The sequence below is a fragment of the Colias eurytheme genome, chromosome 31, assembly GCF_061535395.1.
Source record: "Colias eurytheme isolate Ceu_HAF_F1 chromosome 31, ilColEury1 Martin Lab GWU primary, whole genome shotgun sequence".
Classification (NCBI taxonomy): Eukaryota; Metazoa; Arthropoda; class Insecta; order Lepidoptera; family Pieridae; genus Colias; species Colias eurytheme.
In genome coordinates, this window is record NC_143010.1 from 1769789 (window position 1) to 1789430 (window position 19642).

Sequence of the window (19642 nt, forward strand, 5' to 3'; positions counted from 1 at the left end):
CACCACGTTTGCGACGAATCGCTATTGTTCCGAGTAATCTTGTGCATTGTTGTATCGAAACTAATTAAAAGCGATTGATCAAGTGATTCCCTAATTATTAGCGCATAGATTTGTGCGATTACATAACATTTGTTGTAACATTGATGATTCATTTGTTTCCACCAACATTATAATTTACTGAAGATATGGGTGATTCTGATGATTATGGCCATCCGCCCATATCAGAAGTGGGATATACCATGCGCTAAAGACCGAGGAAAACCAACCACCTGATGAAAATAGCGCCTTGAAGTTGTTAAGCAATATGGGAGTCTTACTCGGATGTTAGCGACGACGCAACCCTTGCGCACAGTCTAGTGCAGTAAAATTTGTAGATTTGTATCCCAAAGATGTAGACATGGATGTAGATTGTAGAAGGTTGGTGTAAGATTACAGCTTATAGTACTGACTAAAAATTTAAAGGGATTTGCTTGCGGCTCTTACCAATGCAATGAAAGGCTGCGCCGCCTCTTGCTTGACAAAGTTAAATTTGAATGAGCTCACATGGGAGACTGTAAAACAAAGTTTAATGGCCAGATTTTGTAAACCAAAATTATTTCAAGACTACTTTGATGAAATATTGCATTTTCAAATTGGAACAAAAGAAACCGCAGCGTAAGCTGGCCTGCGCTTATGGAATATGATCGAAACTATATCTAAAATCCGAATGCCAGAAGATGATATAACTGAATTCGTCATAACATCAGTCTTATGTCAGAAGGATGGTTTCATACGCCGTGAGCTAAACGCATATACTATCACTACCAAACCTCAGCTGTTTAGAATCTTAAGAGGCATTTCCCTAACGAGAATATCGGAGATTACTGAAATTGAGGCACTTGGCCTAATTTAAAGCAACCTAGAATTGCAGACGCAAGATTTCTTGATAAATGTAATTTTTGTTGAATGACCGGAGAACGGCAAGCCGACTGTAAAAAGCGTCTTTGAGAAGATTCTTCTGGGATAACTAAACAACAAAATCCGTCAACTGCATTACGTGCTCCCGAGAAAATTGCGACCGTAACCTGCTACATATGCGGTCAAGCTGGACACATAGCAACAAATTGTAACGAAAGAGGATGATGTCGGTTAAAAAGGAGGTAGAGCTACTACAAAATAAGAGGTTAATATCTGCGGACAACGACTGTCGAGTGGCATCTTGAGGCCGTAATCCGGTGAGTCAGTCCCCTTTTTGTTTGAAAGCGGATCGTCTTGCTCTTTTTGATAAAATAGAGCTATCTTAGTAAGTTGCCAGATACTGTGCGCAGTGATCTTGGGTATCTTACGGGCAAGTAGAGCGTGTGATGCGCACTTTGAAAAGTTTGCTAACGATTATCTAAAACGATCCCAATAAAACGTGGCGTGACATAACATCTGACTTCTGAGATCGTGATATCATTGACCATGAATTGTCGAAAATTGGTCGAAATTCATGCAGAGCAAGACAATTCGTAACTTATGAGTAGTCTGTAAGCATTGTTTGCATGAAGTCTACTTAACTATGTTGGCACGTTGAGTGAAAACAGTTATCGAGTAATGTGGTGTGTTAAGGTGGTTGAAGGGAATGTCGTCCGGGCCATGCAGCTGATAGGGGCTGGTCTAAGTGACACATTTATCCGATTCAACCATAAGTGTTCTTTGGTCGAAGGGACAGTGTCGTCCGGTCCATGCACATGGTCGAAAGGACACACCCGTCCGGTCCAAATGATACTATGTAAAAAATTGGTCCTAAGGATAGGACATGCCGATAAAGAGTGCATTGTTTGTTGTGTGAGTAGAAAAAGGTGCAGTCCGGTCCATGAGTGGTCGAAAGGACACACGCTTTTTCATTCTGAGACAATTATTGTTGTATGACCGTAATATTACGTAGTAGACGTAGACGACGACGACGTATTGGCTTGTCAGGATGGGCGAGCGGGTAGATATTGACAGATACCCGTCCGATGGATTGTGTTATTGTTACAGGACTGCAATTTGATGCGCCCGAGGACGGTCGATAGTCAGAATGGCCGTGTAGGAGTATTACTGGCTGGTAGAAGTATTACTGGCTGATGAGAATTACATCGGAACGAGATTTGACAACTGTCGATCTGGCGGAGCGTCGCGTCGATGGTCGGCTGCAGACGTTGCTTGGTTACAAACGAAGAACGGCTAGAGCACCACGTTTGCGACGAATCGCTATTGTTCCGAGTAATCTTGTGCATTGTTGTATCGAAACTAATTAAAAGCGATTGATCAAGTGATTCCCTAATTATTAGCGCATAGATTTGTGCGATTACATAACATTTGTTGTAACATTGATGATTCATTTGTTTCCACCAACATTATAATTTACTGAAGATATGGGTGATTCTGATGATTATGGCCATCCGCCCATATATATATAATATGTTAACTTTTCTAGATAACCCAAAGAAAAGGAAAATTGCTGAAGAAAATAGGTCCCAGTCAAGGACTTCATCAAAAATATCACGTTGTGAAACATTGTAAGATTTCTCCAACTTAAGCCGTAAAGCTTTCGGAAGTGTTACTCAAGAAAATACTGAAGATAAAGAGCAAAAAAAAGATGATACGAAACGTGGATTAGAATCGGAAAGTGAGGAAAAGCCAAATAAGGGATGTGTTGAATGTGTCTTTGAAAAGGAGTTAGACAAAAGAAATTACTATTTTGGAAATTTATTGATTGGAGAACTACAATTCGTAACGCCATGTATGCGATCAGTAGCTTATATGAATATACTTAAATATGTTGATTCTTTAAAACATGAGCACCGCAAATAATTCAAATGAAACCAACTTTTATTTCACAAGATTTTTATTAAGATTTTTTTTTATTTACAACAACAGGTTATGGGCCCAGGCCAACCTGCCGTAGTACAGATTACAGTCGATTGTTGAATAATAATTAGTCCGACAAAGTACCGCGTGCATAACCTCACATCAGTTACCGGCTCGCGATCTTTCTGCTGCTTTTCAAATTCAAGATGAACAGTAACAATACAATTATGTCGATCCCAAAACTCACGGGACGAGATAACTGAGAGTTTCGCCGTCAGAGCGTATCTGCAACACGAGGAGTTAGATGAATGTCTTACGAGGGAACCCGATTGTAATGATCCAAAGGCGATGAAAAAGGATAATAATAATAAAATAATAAAACACTTTATTGTACAATGCACAGATATTAAATACAATTTCATACAGAAGGAATCTTCACCGTACAAATTGGCGGCCTTATCGCTTTGAAGCGATTTCTTCCAGGCAACCTTGGGATATAGGAAAATGAAAAGATTGAAAAGGTAGATAGTGCATTACAAGGATGTAAAAGCTAAGTCAAAATTAATTCTATTGATTGATCCTATACTTTATATCCATATTCAAGATGCAGTCAATGCCAAACAAGTCTGGGACAACCTCACGATTTCTTTCGAAGACAGCGGATTGACTAGAAAAGTAGGCTTATTAAAGGACTTAATTAGAAACGAGCGAAAATGTTGAAAGTTATATAAATAAAATAATGTCAGCAGCCCATAAACTCCGGAACATTAAGTTCAAGGTTGATGATGAGTGGCTAGGCACTTTAATGCTTGCAGGCTTGCCGGATACATACAAGCCAATGAAGAAAAAGGATTCAAGTAACAATAAAAACTCAGGTTATGTAGCTGTATTTTCTATATATATATGCTATATATGTACTAATGAACAGTGTGCAGATATATTTACTAAACCCCTTCCTCGAGTGAGATTTCAATATTTAAGAGATAAAATGGGTGTAAAATTAAAGATGTAATTTTTGTTTTGATATTTTTGTTTTGTTGTAATACTTATACATAATAATAATAATGTATCAGTACACTGTTACAAACTGTGTGTATGACTATGTATGTCATTTTTGATAATTTTTTGTTTTGATCTGTGTGTGTTCTTTGATCTGTTAGTTTTGATTTTTGTTTTGATCTGTCTATGTAAAGGAATATGTAAAGTAAATTGTAGTTTAGACTGAAGAAGGCTTTAATTTGGCGGGTGTGTTGAAGTTTGAAATTGCGGCCTTCTTACATTTACATTGTGTATTGTACCAGATCTGTGGTGCATTGTCAATGTCATTATTTTATTGCTATAATCTGTGGTTAACTTCCTTGTTCCTTTTCGCGTCGTCCGTGACTGTAAGAGCGTATACGCACTATGCGGGTAGCCGCATTGCGGGTAGCCGTCCGGCTGACCGCAAGCACAAATTATGTACGTAATATTCATTTCTATGCGCACTGTGCGGTCTGCAGTAGCCGCATCGCAGTGCGCATAGAAATGAATATTACGTACATAATTGTGCTTGCGGTCAGCCGGACGGCTACCCGCAATGCGGCTACCCGCATAGTGCGTATACGCTCTAACTGTACCTAATTGTGATTGATTTAATTAAAACAAAGTTTCTAATAACTAGTAAAACCGTTTTTTATTTACAACAACATTCACATTTGTAAATCGAATTTAAAATTACTAACAAAACTAATTTGCTAGTCTATAATTTGCTGGATAAGTTTTTTCTAATAAATCTTTATTTGCTCTAATAAAAAGCATCCTTTGCAGCAAATTTGAGTCCAAGTTGGTCCTTAATGGACTTAGCAAAAACTTTAACGATGAAAACAACCTTTCTACAGAAACCTGTGTAGCTGGACTAGCTAAGATAATGTCAGCGATTCTTGCCAGCTAGGAATTTTCCGTAGTTTTAGAGCACCAATGCTGAATAATATTTGTCTCTAATGGTACCCTGGGTAATCCCCGTAATTCTCTTATGCATATATCAATCGAGGATCTCGTTCCAGTTGAGAGCCCTCGTGACATTTCGGTCCTCACAAGCATATCCTATATTGGTAACAAGTCTTTATTAATATATGGTACATCTAGAGGTAATGGAGGTCTAGTACTCGGGCCGGGCTCTTCTATATTTTCGGGGGCTAAATCCGGCGATTTTTCGGACAATTTCTGTATTTTTTTCCATGTTTGCTTTAAAAGGGCCCTTGCCTTTGCACATTGTTCATCTGACAACACTACGTTTAAGCGGCTGTCCATGTACAGTCCTTCTAGAACAGTATTCGTCTCCAACAGCTTTTTTTCCCGATTTTTCATCGCTTCGCGTAAGTCACGTGCAAAGGGGCTATGCAGTGGTTCAATTTTAGTCTTGCATTTCACCCATGAAATGTAAAAATCCCCCATCGTCAGTTGTTCTCGTTGCCATTTCACAGTTGTGACATAAAAAGGCTCTAGACATTTTACTAATTCGGTTATTTCGTCCCAAAATGTTGGAGAGATCAGTCTGGTAACAGCATCAATGCTTGCACTAAAGTTTTTCAGCTCTTGCAATCTAACAAGCATCATGTATTTCGAAGACCATCTCGTTGCACAGTCGATAACTGGGATTTTCAAGTTGGCCAGTTGCAGTACTCAATCACTCCAGCCCGCTGCCCTACGAACCGCTTGTACGCTAACCCCTGCGCGACGAGCCGCTGATGTAGACGCGTGCCGCGTTCTGTGGGCCCCGAAATGAGAAATGTCAATGCCACTTTTTTGAAGTGTTGATTTAACCCAATGGCCGAGGGTTTAGGAAGTGACCTTTCTATGGGGTTTTTTAACACTAATAAATAGGTGGTCTGAATTAATATCTCTCAGAGAATTTGTCTATACAGGGTGTCACGGACTTCCTATCGTATGCTTAATGGAGCATATAGTGTTTAACCTTCTGATGCTGTAAAAAATATTTATAAAATCCGGTCGTGCAGGAAAAATTATCTCAAAACTTTTCAATAAACTTCGTGTTCGTAACCCTAACTACGCGGATCATACACGCGAGCGTTATACATAATCGGTCATTGACCTCGAACGCTATGCTTAACCTCGAACCTCGAAAATAAATACCTACTGTTTGGATAATATTTTTTAGAGTATACGAGACAAATACACAAGTACACTATCGTTTATTTATACAAATAAAAAAAAAACGAAAAATTACTTAGTTCCATCGCCTTCTGACCGCACCCTTTTAATATTGAATCATATTTAAACTTTACTTAATTTTTTTATTGAGATACATGCGTATCAATTATTTTTGTACAATGATATTGAAATAAGGTACATAGTACATACCAACTTGTAGAAATTTCAGCAAACAACATGCAGTAGGTACCTATCACACACTTCACTTCACAACATACTAAAACATTTATTCTTCTAGAACCACTTTTGAATTGTCATAACATAGTTTTACCTCCGAACCGAACAAAAATACGCTCGAAAACAATTATAGGACGGTAAATTCCGCTGGTGATTGCTTCTCTTCCGTCTATGTAGGTACCTATCGCTGCCGATATAAATCTCGAGCTGCAGCGAGCTGATTACCATCCTCTGCACCCACACACATAATCATATTGTAATACTCCGCGTTCGTATAATACGACATTACCGACTCAGAAACTCACAGATGAAACACAGAAAACGCAAACGATAGCAACTTGACACCGAAAGATGAAACAAGCGACTAACAAAAATTTATTTAAAAATTTAAAATTACTTACAAACTTCAATAATAATACGAATAAACGTACAGTGTGGTTTAGGGATTCGTAGGGAAATGTTTGTAAAAATAGCTATAATAAGAATGATTTAGAATACTTACATAATAATATCTGTTCCTTTCAACTTTTGCTAGATGAAACTCAATAATTAAAATATGGTGCCTAAATCTAGATTAGAGTATAAATAGCAACTTAAGGTACCTAAATACCTATTAAATAATAATATTATTCCCAGCATAAAACTTAAAAATATCATTTCATGATAATTTCATATTAAATTATGATATGATTGTATTGTTTCATTTGTAGTTACAAAAGAAAATTGAAAGTAAATAATAAAAAGATAAGTAAAATAAAATATTCAATAAACAACGGAACCATATTTTTAAAAGGCGGCATTTCACAAACGGAAGGCGGCGTTACCTTTGCTAGGTGCACAAAGATACCGCCGCCGGCACGTGTAAGCGTCCGCGTATTTTAACCCTTAATCGGCCATGACTTCAAACAAGTTTATTTTAATACATCAGTACCCGGTGGGGTTATATCGAGATTAAACAGTAAAATATTAAAAAGTAAAATATTGGGTAGCTTATAGGTTTTTTTGGCGGTGGGATATTATTTCCCTATAACCATTAAAAGTTATGTTTTGTGGGAAATTATTTCCCATATCCATGAACATACATGTGGGAAATAATCTCCCACTTGGTAACGCCAATATAATTAAAATAGTAAATGTAGAAATTAAACATTTATTGTTTGTGGTGTGTTTCTTCATCCTTCCCTACATACGAGCACAACCAATCATCGCGTGGTCACTAACCACGTGACACGTCCAATAAGACGTGAACGCGACGTTCGTGTCGCCGCAGTCAGTCGGGTTCGCTCCGTGCCTTCGCGAGGTTCGGGACTCGGCCACCGCCGGAGAGCTTCCACGAGGCTCTCTAGATCATCAGGCATTGTGCCCTTGTAACATCACCGGGGTATCCCGTGCCCCGGCCCTTGGTCGCGCTCACCGCCGCGTGTGTGTTTGTGTGGAGTGTGGGACTGGACGCCGTTCTTGCCCGCCGCGAGCTGGAGGACCCTGACCGCGTGGCGGCGCGTGTGTTCTGGACGCTACTCCCTCCGACGAGGTACGTGCCGTGTGTATCCTGTCTATCCCTCTTTGCGAACACCACGTAGATCTGAATACAGTCCACTTTCATATCGAGAATATATTTACGTATATTTTTATATTGGCGCGACCATTGAGTGGTCCTTCGAGCAGGATAATACCTGATGATTCCACCGCCCTTATTAGGATACTCATTGTGTAGGACCTAATAAGCGATTAGTAGTATCTTCAATGCGAAATACTATTTAATATACCGCATATAATAGAACGACAATGCGTCTTCTACTATTCATATAAAATATATTTTAAACCCGCCCTTATTAGGATACTCATTGTAGGCCCTAATAAGCGATTTAATAGTACATTCATTGTGAAATAACTATAATATACCGCATAGATCGACATTGCGTCATCTATTATTTTTTGCTTAAAATATATTTTATTCCGCCCGTAACATTAAGTTACGCGTATATTATTATTAAAATAGTTAATTAAAACTATATTCATATCGTTTATCCGCAGTTATAACGCTAAAATCATTATAAATCGAACATATTTCATCATATTTATTTACCCGCTACCCGCGCTCGAAATTTATAACGTTATCTAGGTCATTCCGCGATCCGCTGTTATAATCCGACCATATTGAAAATTCATACTCGGTTCATATTACGCTTGCGTCGCTGACCTACTTTATTTAGTCGTATTACTTGTTATTGTAACTTGTATTGTAACATTCTCTGTTTGAATATATACTTTTGTTATTAAAAAATGCCGCCTAAGAAAATGACTAAGTTACCTGATAGTGACGCTTCGGATGTTAATGATTCGGAAGATATAAATGATTCGCAGTTATCCATGTTATTAGCTAAACGCGAAGTTATATTCGAAATGGTGCAACAAATGTATGATTTGTCTTTAAACGTTCATAACAACGCCTCGCTAATGGAAAGTTTCCTTGACGAGTCCGCGCAGGTAGAATCATTACGCGATGATTATAAACAGTGTTTAGACGAATACAATACTCGCTTATTATTATTAACACCTACCGCGAAACCTGATTATAAAAGCCTCGTTGCATTCGAGTCTTTATATAGCAGGATTAAAAGAATTAAATCGCAATATTCGCAACCAAGTCCGTCACACGGAGATATTAATAATTTGCATAAAAATAGGCCTAAATTACCGCCTATCGAATTAGTACCATTTTCGGGTGATATTCGCTCATTTCCGCTGTTTCTTTCGAATTTTGAATCAGTTGTTCATAACAATCCCGGCCTTACAGATGCCGAGCGTTTATATTATTTACTAGGTAAATTAACGGGGAAGGCCACAACTGTTATAGCTGGTATAACCCCCTCCGCTGAAAATTATAATTTAATTTTACAAACTTTAAAAGATAAATATGATGATAAACGTATGTTGGTTTCCGCGTATTTAAATCAAATGTTTGATTTTAAACCTTTGCATTCTCCGTCCGCAACAAACTTTGATTTATTTACAGATAACTTTGTTAGCGCAGTGCGCGCCTTACAAAATATAAAGTTAGATAATATTACAGATTTAATGATTGTTCATATCGCGTTGAAGAAGTTAGACTCAGATACTGTTCGCGCTTTCGAGACTAAGTTTGGTAGTGAAATGCCTACCTTTGATAATTTAGTTCAATTTATTCAAACTCGTGCGAAGGTATTAGAACGCATTCATCCTTCCACAAATTCGGGAATAAATAAACCGCCTCGAAAGTATAATAATTATAACCGCAGTTCAAATAATATCTCGTCTGCTCCGCCTAAGTATCAGTCTTACGTAACAACCGCTGATTCCGCATATAGTTGTCTTTGTACAAATATTACGCATCAAAATTTATATAAATGTTCGAGTTTTCATAAAATGAGTCCGCAGGAACGTTTGAAATGCGTAAAGGATAGAAACGCGTGTATAAATTGTCTCAGTATAAAGCATCGAGTTTCTAGTTGTTCGTCGTATTCTGGCTGTCGCGTTTGTAAATTAAAACATCATACAATGTTACATTTGAAACGCGAATCGTCCATTCCCGCGCCTGCGTCTCACCCCCCGCCGCGCAGCACACCGCCGTTGCCTGCGCCGTCACCGCCGTCCGCGTCGGGCGGGTGCGTCCGCTCCGACATTGCGCTATGTACCGCTAGCTATACAGCTGATACTGATAACGCATTTCAATGCAACGCGCCCGCGAATAAACAACATACTATCTTATTATCAACCGCTGAAGTCGTAGCTTATAATTGTAAAGGCGAACGGCTTGTTATTCGCGCGCTTTTAGATTCCGCTTCACAAAGTCACTTCATTACGAATGAATGTTGTGAACGTTTAGGTATTAAACCGCAGAAAACCGAACGTACTATTATTAAGGGGTTCGGTGGTTCAGAAAAAATTATAAATAGTAATTCCGTAAATATAAAATTTTATTCGCGTCTTGACAACAACATATCTTTTAATATTTCACCGCTAGTTGTTGATCATGTTACGGATTTATTACCTACCGCTGTTATAGACACTTCTGTCTTATCGAATATTTCGCATTTACCGCTCGCAGATGAGAGTTTTGGTACGCCAAATAAAATCGATTTATTAATCGGTGCTTCTCTGTTCCCTCATCTGCTTCTCCCCGACGTAGTTCATGCATCTCGTGACTCGTCGGCGCCCGCTGCATTGCGCACGGTGTTAGGCTATGTAATAATGGGTTCAGTACCCACCATACCTAACAACCATAAACCGCCCTTGACGTGTTGTCACGTTCAAGAGACCGCCGCTATTGACTCATTAGTCAGGCGTTTCTGGGAGCTCGAGGAGCTTCCTACCGCACCGCCCGTTCAACATCCCGATGATGTTGAATGTGAAGAATATTATAAATTAACTACAACCCGCGATCCCGTGAGTGGTAGATATATTGTTTCGCTTCCATTTAAGGATGATTTCTACACTCTCGGTGACTCATTTAATATTGCCCGCAAAACGTTTCATGTGCCTCGAAAGAAAGCTTCAAGCTTCACCTAAATCAAGGTTGGCATATGATGACGTTATAAAAGATTATCTAACGAAAAATTATATATCACCCGCGCCTCCGTATGATCCGCGTGACCCTAAACCTATTTATATTATACCGCATCACGCTGTTCTGCGCGAGGATAAATCGTCGACTAAGCTGCGCATGGTTTTAGATGCTAGCATGCCAACTTCTGGAAGCCAGCGTTCATTGAATGACCTTCTGCATGTTGGGCCGAATTTACAAGGCAATTTGTTTACAATTATTTTAGGTTTTCGTCTCCACGCGATTGCCATGACCGCCGATTGCCGCCAACAATTTCTGCAGATTTTCGTGCGTGAGTTTGATCGTCGTTTTCAATGTTTTTTATATCGTTTCAGCCCGCAGGATCCGCTGCTTCTTTATCAATTTAATCGAGTTTGCTTCGGCATCAAGTCTAGTCCTTATCATGCACTGCGCACGGTAAGACAGCTCGTAGAAGATGACGGCGCGAGATATCCGCTCGCGAGTGGCATTGCGTCTTCCTCGTTGTATATGGATGATATCGCCTTCTCTATTCCCACGGAATGTGAAGCAGTTTCCGCGTCGCAGCAGCTCATCGATTTGTTTAAGGGAGCTCAGTGGGATCTTATTAAATGGAATAGTAATAGCAAAAATGTGTTAGATAATCTTCCCGCTTCGCACAAACTTTTACCCTCCGCGGTGGAGTTTGATAAGACCGTGCAACATAAATTACTTGGTCTGCATTGGTCTACTGTTGATGATTGTTTTTATTTTAAAATTACCGCATCCGCCGATGTGATGTGCACTAAGCACTCCATCTTGTCAACTACCGCCCGTCTGTGGGACATGATGGGCTTCGCTGCTCCCACAGTCGTGTATAACATCCCATCAGATAACTTCTACCATATTTCTGGTATTGAAAATCCCGCTGTCATTCTTTCGCGTGGCATTACGCCACAAAATCTCGTACCGCACCCTCTGTGGTTCCACGGACCCCAGTGGGCTCGTTCGGACCCATCTGAATGGCCTCTTAGGAGTCTCGATGGTGAGTCTATTGCAGACATTCCCGAACGAAAATTATTAGCGCACACTGTGTGCCCGCCTATAAAGCATTGCGCTTTATACGATACCGCCCTTCGCGTCTCGTCGCGTCGTGTATTTTATATTTATAGGTTCCTTATATTATTAACCCGCCGCGGTGTTATGATGACCGTAGAGGAACCTAATTTCGCTGAGAATAAAATAATTCCCGCCCTGCAAAATAAATATTTTGCAGAGGAGTATTATAATATACTCTATTATAAATTTTATTCGCAGGCTCTCAACCGCTTGAGGCCTTTTATTCGCAACAGACTTATCCTTATCGGACGTCTAAGCGATTCCGCCCTGGAATGTGCACATAAGCATCCAGTGATATCACCGCGCAATGATCACATAATTATCATGATCATTGACTATTACCATATTAAATATATGAATACCATAACGCATTTGTTTCTTGTTATTTTAATAACCGCGCTTTTATTAGCTTTACCCGCGCCTCAAGTCAAACCTGATCACGTCAGTTTGCTTGATAGGCATTCGCTACTGGACAAGTTAGTTCAGTCGTTTTGGAAACGTTGGAGAATGGAATACTTACACGGTTTGCAGGTTAGGCAGAAATGGAATACGCCTTCCACACCTATTGCTCCTGGAACGGTCGTGGTTGTAATAAATGATAATGCACCGCCCCTAACCTGGCCTTTAGCCGTCGTAGAGAAAGTACATCCTTCAAAGGACGACGTCGCGCGCGTTTGTACAGTTAGAACCGCCAAGGGAGCTTACCTTCGCCCGGTCGTTCGTTTATGTCCGCTTCCAAGACAATAGTTATACCGCATTAGTATATTACCGCAGTTAGTTAAGTTTAATTTTAAGTTTTTGCACCGCTTTCGTTTATAATTTCTTAGTTATAATACCGCCGTGACTTTAGGAATTTTTATACCCCGCTCGCTTTACGCGATCCTAGAGTCATAGAATTTGTTAGTTGTAATACCGCCGTGACTTTAGGAATTTATATACCCCGCTCGCATTACGCGATCCTAGAGTCATAGAATTTGTTAGTTATATTTCCGCCGTGACTTTTAGGATTTTTTATTATCCCGCTCGCATTTTGCGCTCCTAGAGCCATAGAACTTGTTATTTATATTACCGCCGTGGCTCTTAGGACTTTTATCAACCCGCGCGCATTATGCGATCCTAGAGTCATAGTTTTTCGCTGTATCTTATGATTGGTTTTAAATGGTGACCCATTTAGGGCGGGTGGATATGGTAACGCCAATATAATTAAAATAGTAAATGTAGAAATTAAACATTTATTGTTTGTGGTGTGTTTCTTCATCCTTCCCTACATACGAGCACAACCAATCATCGCGTGGTCACTAACCACGTGACACGTCCAATAAGACGTGAACGCGACGTTCGTGTCGCCGCAGTCAGTCGGGTTCGCTCCGTGCCTTCGCGAGGTTCGGGACTCGGCCACCGCCGGAGAGCTTCCACGAGGCTCTCTAGATCATCAGGCATTGTGCCCTTGTAACATCACCGGGGTATCCCGTGCCCCGGCCCTTGGTCGCGCTCACCGCCGCGTGTGTGTTTGTGTGGAGTGTGGGACTGGACGCCGTTCTTGCCCGCCGCGAGCTGGAGGACCCTGACCGCGTGGCGGCGCGTGTGTTCTGGACGCTACTCCCTCCGACGAGGTACGTGCCGTGTGTATCCTGTCTATCCCTCTTTGCGAACACCACGTAGATCTGAATACAGTCCACTTTCATATCGAGAATATATTTACGTATATTTTTATATTGGCGCGACCACCACTTTTGCCGCTTTTGCCCGCGCCTTTAGTCGTCGATTTTAACACAGGGACAAAAAATAAAAATGCATCATTAAATTTATTATTTATTGAATATGTATGAATTTTTAAATTACTTTTTACTTTACTTAACTTTTTACTTTTTATACCTACTTGGTATCCTTACAGGATAAAGGGAAATATATTCCCACTTGAAGATTTCATGCACGGCTACAGGGTATTAATTTCCCACCATTTTTTAAATTAGAAAAAATAACCCAAAGTAACAGCTTTCGTACGTTATTTTGTTTATAAGTTGACGTTTAGAAAGAAGTTTTACTAGAAAAAAATTAAAAGAACTATCTATCTTAAGGTATCCTTAAATTTTACTGTATCTTTAAAAATACAAAAAATAATAATTAATTTGTGGGCAATGCCGAGGTGAGAAAATAATATCCCCATGGCTTATTAAGGGTTAATAATTGCACAAATTTTGTTAAATTGTTAGTGCTCCACCAAACGTTTGACCAAACGTCTTAGCGTAAGGGGCTGTGGCCTGTGATAGATCTGCGCGGGAGATTTGGGATCGTTCGTCGTAATTCGTATTTTGTGTTTATAATAATTAGTTAAAGTTATTAAAGCAGTGATTGTATAAATCCGTAAGATAATGTATTTGAGTAGTTACGAGATTTTCTTATGTTACTTAGTTATTTTAAGAAGTGATTGATATTTGGAGTAGTAGGTTCTTAATACATGATGTAATATTTGTTTACCTTCGTCACTCATCATAAGTCATCATTGTGCAATATGTATTACGATCCTGTGATTCCTGTGCATGATAATCGGGTGAGTGTTTGCATTTTGAAACCGTTGATTTCTTCTAGTAAATATGACACCGTGTGCATGTAATTTTTGTTTACGACACATCTAATTACTAAAAATCATAAGTAAAACATACTTTCTATTTCTTAAATCAAAGTATTAGGTATTATTCATTTTCACTAATAATTATTAATTTAATAGCTTTAACCCAAATGGCAAATAGGGTAAGGTCGTATAATTATCAATAATTATTAATATTTTAGACTTATTTTATTAAATAAATAAATTTATTATTTAGCCTTCACAACTGAGTAGGTACTATTATTACAATAATTATTTTGTCAGTAATCTTAATTATGTAGGTAGTTGTTATGACTTATGAGTTTGAGGGAGTCGTACTTTATTTTTATCGTTATGAAAACTTTGATACTTAAGGGCTTGGTCTAGTAGTGCAAACAAATGCATCCTGTCATCCTATATGTAAATAATACAAATGTACTAAGGGAAAGTTGCTCCACTTAATTTTTAAAAATTAAATCATTCGTATGCATAATTTAATATTCGTAATAAGTACCAAAAATGATAATTTGAAACAATTTTCGTGAAAATTACACCGGGTGATTTTTTTTATCAGTACACAAAATTTGCGAATACTTTCTATTGATATCTTCAACTTCATGTTTATATAACTGATCAAGGACGAAATATAAAAAAAAATAAGCTTTCCATACAAAATGCATAACTCTATACATTTTTTTCGACCTAAGTTTCTTAGTGAAAGTTGTTCAGTTTAACTAATAAAACGGATAAACAAATTTTGTATATAATAAAAAAAATGTAATGTTTGTGTTAAAAAATTATAAAATAGAAAAATACGCAAATGAAAACAAAAGATATTTATTTCTGACTAGCTTCCGCCCGCGACTCCGTCCGCGCGGATGTCGGTCTTCGCGTCTTCTACAGATTTATTATATTATGTAGTTATATATAGATTTATATTGATAAACCTAATAAATCTTTTGCTAGCATTCTGATGCTTTATCGGTTGCACTGGATTTATCTCTTTTTTTTTCAATCGCTTGAATGATATAGGATGGGTCCTTGATGGGCATCGAATGCTGAAGTCTCGAATCAATCAATTCTGACAGTAGGCAATTTATGTAAAATCTTGATAATGGTCCATCATTTTATTTTGCCTAAACGTTACATAATTTATTATATATTCTATTTTTAACGAATGATTCACTCCAGTCCAAACAGCAAATAAGCAGACTTCTGCTTCGTGCAACGTTTAGTTGCAGAAGCAGAAGTCTGCTTATTTGTATTTCAAAAGTGTTATTTTTTGCATTGTATTTCAAATATTATTTTTTTTATTTTTAACCGCATCTTCCGCATTCATGTCTTTTGCCGGAATTAGACATTTAACTTCTACTAGTCCCATTTTCCCTTTTTGATATGGGAGTGTATAAAGTAAATTTTTTAGATATTTCTCGTTATACTTTTAAAAAGTTATTATTGTCATTTTGCTCATTAGGTAAAGTAATTTCGATATCAGTTTTAAGTTTTTTGATACCTGTAATAATAACGTCATAATCGCCTGCACATACTTAACGATTACACCCTGTATACAATCCACCATCCACATTCATAATGTTTTCCTGTCCTCCTCTCCTTTACGCTGTTCACCGATACATTTTAAATGAGTAAATCTGCTACCACTGAAGGATGTTTCATTGTGATCAGCAAATTTTCACCACTGTTGTCAATTATTTGTTTTTCATTTTTAATCAGCAATTGGGAATCATCAGTTTTGTTTTTTGCAGATTGGTGATGTACCCTAACAATACGTCGAAAAGGGAAAGCATCAACGAATTATCGTTTTCGTCCTCTTCTTTTATTCTCTGTTACTTGTGTTTGTTTAGTTCTCAACACCCACTGAATTTTCTATGTTATTGTGATCTTCCATTACATCTGAGTTTTGATATTGGTACTTAGAGTTGGTGGACTAAACTAGAAATGGCGGACTAAATTTGTCAGCGCGTCTGTAAGATCAGAATATAAAACCAACATCCTGTATTTAAGTTACAAAATTAATAATCAAACAACATGCCGCTACGTTGAAAATGACTAGAAGAAAAAATTAAAACACCTCGGCATGTAATTTTGGAGTAAACAAATCATTTTCCCCGTATGGGGATTTCCCCGGATGAACTTGGGAAGTTCAAGTTCTCAATACAAGTTTATATTATATTTCGTATTTCTCAAACGAAAAATAAACATTTTTGGAACTTCAAAAAAAAATATATTATAAGAAAATTTATGAGCTTACTTTAGTTTTAAAGAAATATACATCCCTTTACTGACACCCCGTAAAATAAAGAAATTGTTGCCAATCACCTTTGCAATCTATTTGGTTTCATTAACTTTATGTTCGAAGATAAATTTTTTTCTAGTAGTTACACGCGTATTTTTTCGTTTATTTTCCATATCGAAATCAAATGTTTAAAAATACGAATATTTGCACAAAACTAAGATAAAAATAATCAATTAACAAAAATATTAAATTTAATGAAGTAGAGCAACTTTCACTTCGGTATGAAGGAAAATCGAGCGTAGAGCACACGTCAGAACGCTCCGGCCCAAGGAGCGCGACTAAAGAAATTCGCTAGGATTTTTCCTAATTATTTTAAATATTTTTTTAATATTTAAAGAATTATCAAAATTAAAAAAAAAAATTTTTAAAGGATTAATACTCATTGGTCTTCAACCAACTCGAATAAATTAATGGAAAAAATAACTTTTAGCAGTATTTATCAATAGATTTTGTAAGGCAAAAAATGGGAAATTTAATGAATTTATAACGTTCTAATTAGGAAAATCATAAGTTTTTCGGCAATTGTATTCAGCAGTTTTTAATAACGACTATATAAGGATAATAATGCGCTGATCAGATTGTATAAATTGTAATCGGTTGAAACGTAGTGAGTGCACAAACTTAGCTCGAAATGTCTTTGGGGGAAAGAGACTTATCTTGAAGGCCTGATTAAGGTAACATAAAGTAACTATACAAATGTGAAAAAATTCACGCGCATTGCGTATATAACACTAATTAATAAACAAGAAAAAAAAATTTAGTTTATCATTTCATTAGCCGGGAAAAAATTGTCAAATAACTTGTTGAAAACGCAATTTTGCTAGACTGCAGCCTTAAATATTTTTTTGTTGTTTACAGAACGTGTTGTTATGTGTATTAGCTTAATGAAGTTTTTCGATTCATGAAAAATCTGAAGACTTCCTCGTAAAATAAAAGTATAAGTAAATATGTACCTAGTAAAGCAAAAGAAAAAAACACATTGCATAATGCAGACAAAAATAAGGATTAAAATATGTAAAAAGTATTAAAAGGGCGCGACCGCGGTCAGTTTCAGTTTCAGTTTTTTTTTTGGTATAAATAAACGATAGTGTACTTGTGTATTTGTCTCGTATACTCTAAAAAATATTATCCAAACAGTAGGTACATATTTATTTTCGAGGTTCGAGGTTAAGCATAGCGTTCGAAGTCAATGACCCGCGTAGTTAGGGTTACGAACACGAAGTTTATTGAAAAGTTTTGAGATAATTTTTCCTGCACGACCGGATTTTATAAATATTTTTTACAGCATCAGAAGGTTAAACACTATATGCTCCATTAAGCATACGATAGGAAGTCCGTGACACCCTGTATAGATACTTAAATGCTAAATAAACGTTGTTCCCTATAAAAATATGTTGCCATGGAAGTTGTCCTTGCTCTGAAAGAAAATAGTTCTTCAACTCATTTCTGACCATTGAAGGTTCCAAATTTCGATTTATTTCAATATTTGGTGCCGGTATCGTTATCATATTATCCTCAACATCAACGTCATTTCTTCGGATAATATTATACAGGCATACACAAGCCATTACTATAATTTTCATTTTCTCTGGCTGCAAATTAGCTATTGAATGAAATATAAAATAATAACACCGGGAAACTTTTGTCAACTGTTCACCGAAGTACTCAAATAAGTACACCCAGAAAAGCTTTAAAAAAACGAAGAAACTATTTGTAAGAAAAGAGAAAGAAATAGGATGGCACAAAGGAAAAAGAAGCGCCATTTTGCTAAGTTTCAGTCTTCGGATAGCAACTATGGTGAAAATGCAGAACAACCAGATATGGATCCGACGACTTTCGAAATGGCAAAAAAAACTTTTCTAAAAAATTTAGAAAAGACAGAAGAAGAACGGGCTCACATCACAAAGCAAACAATTTTTCAAAGTGAAAGTGGTGAGTGGCTTGAGCTAAGACGCAACCTTTTGACGGCTTCCAACTTTGGTAAAATCGTAAAAAGAAGAAAGACCAATAGCTGCAAAAATATAGTGAAAAATATGCTGTACGGAGCTCCTATAGACCATGTTTCGTCTATACAACATGGTAGACAACACTAGGCGGTTGCTTTGGAACAATTAGCTAACCTAAAAAATATAAAAATTGATAAATGTGGACTTTTATCGACGAAGTCCTTCCGTATGGCTACTCCGGATGGAATCACCAATGATATGGTCGTTGAAATAAAAAGTCCAATGGCCCCTTTTAAAATGGGGATCGATGCTGCAATTTACCAAAAGAAAGTTCTTTTCTGGAAAAAAATACAAAATGGTGAAGTGAGTATTGTGTTAAAAACTGAGTTCAAGGTATTATGAATACAGGAACATACACGGAAATATTTTGACGAAAGATTCACAAGAATCTGAAATATTAAATACGTCATCGTATATATAGCGAAAAATGTCAAATGGTAGCAATAAAGTGTCCTAAGGAGGAAATTTTTGAGATAAAAGAAATTTATATATATTTTAATAAAACAACTAAACTCGGAATTGAGTGTAATAATCATAGAGAAACTTTATGGACAATGCATACTAATATATGGAGAAAATATATAATAATTATGTATATGGAGAAAATTGTGAGTCGAATGATTTAGGAAAATCTTTATTTCACACGAGGGAATCAACGGACAAAATAATTATTGGTAAAGTGGATTTACAGCCAATGGAGCCAGTATGCTAAGTTCTATTTCAGTTATATAATATGACTAGATTTCCGCCCGCGGCTTCGCCCGCGTTTGCAAAGGAAAACCCGCATAGTTCCCGTTCCCGTGGGATTTCCGGGATAAAAACTATCCTATGTGTTAATCCAAGTTACCCTCTATATGTGAGCTAAATTTCAT

At 37.4% G+C, this 19642-nt stretch overlaps 1 protein-coding gene and 1 pseudogene across 1 annotated transcript; both read left to right on the forward strand.

The window, feature by feature from the left end:
• Nucleotides 1-10717: 10717 nt before the first annotated feature.
• LOC149895392 (uncharacterized) lies at nucleotides 10718-13476 on the forward strand. The gene has a single exon (XM_090118973.1). It carries the CDS (start codon nucleotides 10718-10720, stop codon nucleotides 12608-12610), a length of 1893 nt encoding a protein of 630 aa, XP_089975099.1. The 3' UTR covers nucleotides 12611-13476.
• A 4685-nt stretch (nucleotides 13477-18161) lies between these two features.
• LOC149895393 (uncharacterized) lies at nucleotides 18162-19334 on the forward strand (annotated as a pseudogene).
• The last annotated feature ends 308 nt before the right edge of the window (nucleotides 19335-19642 follow it).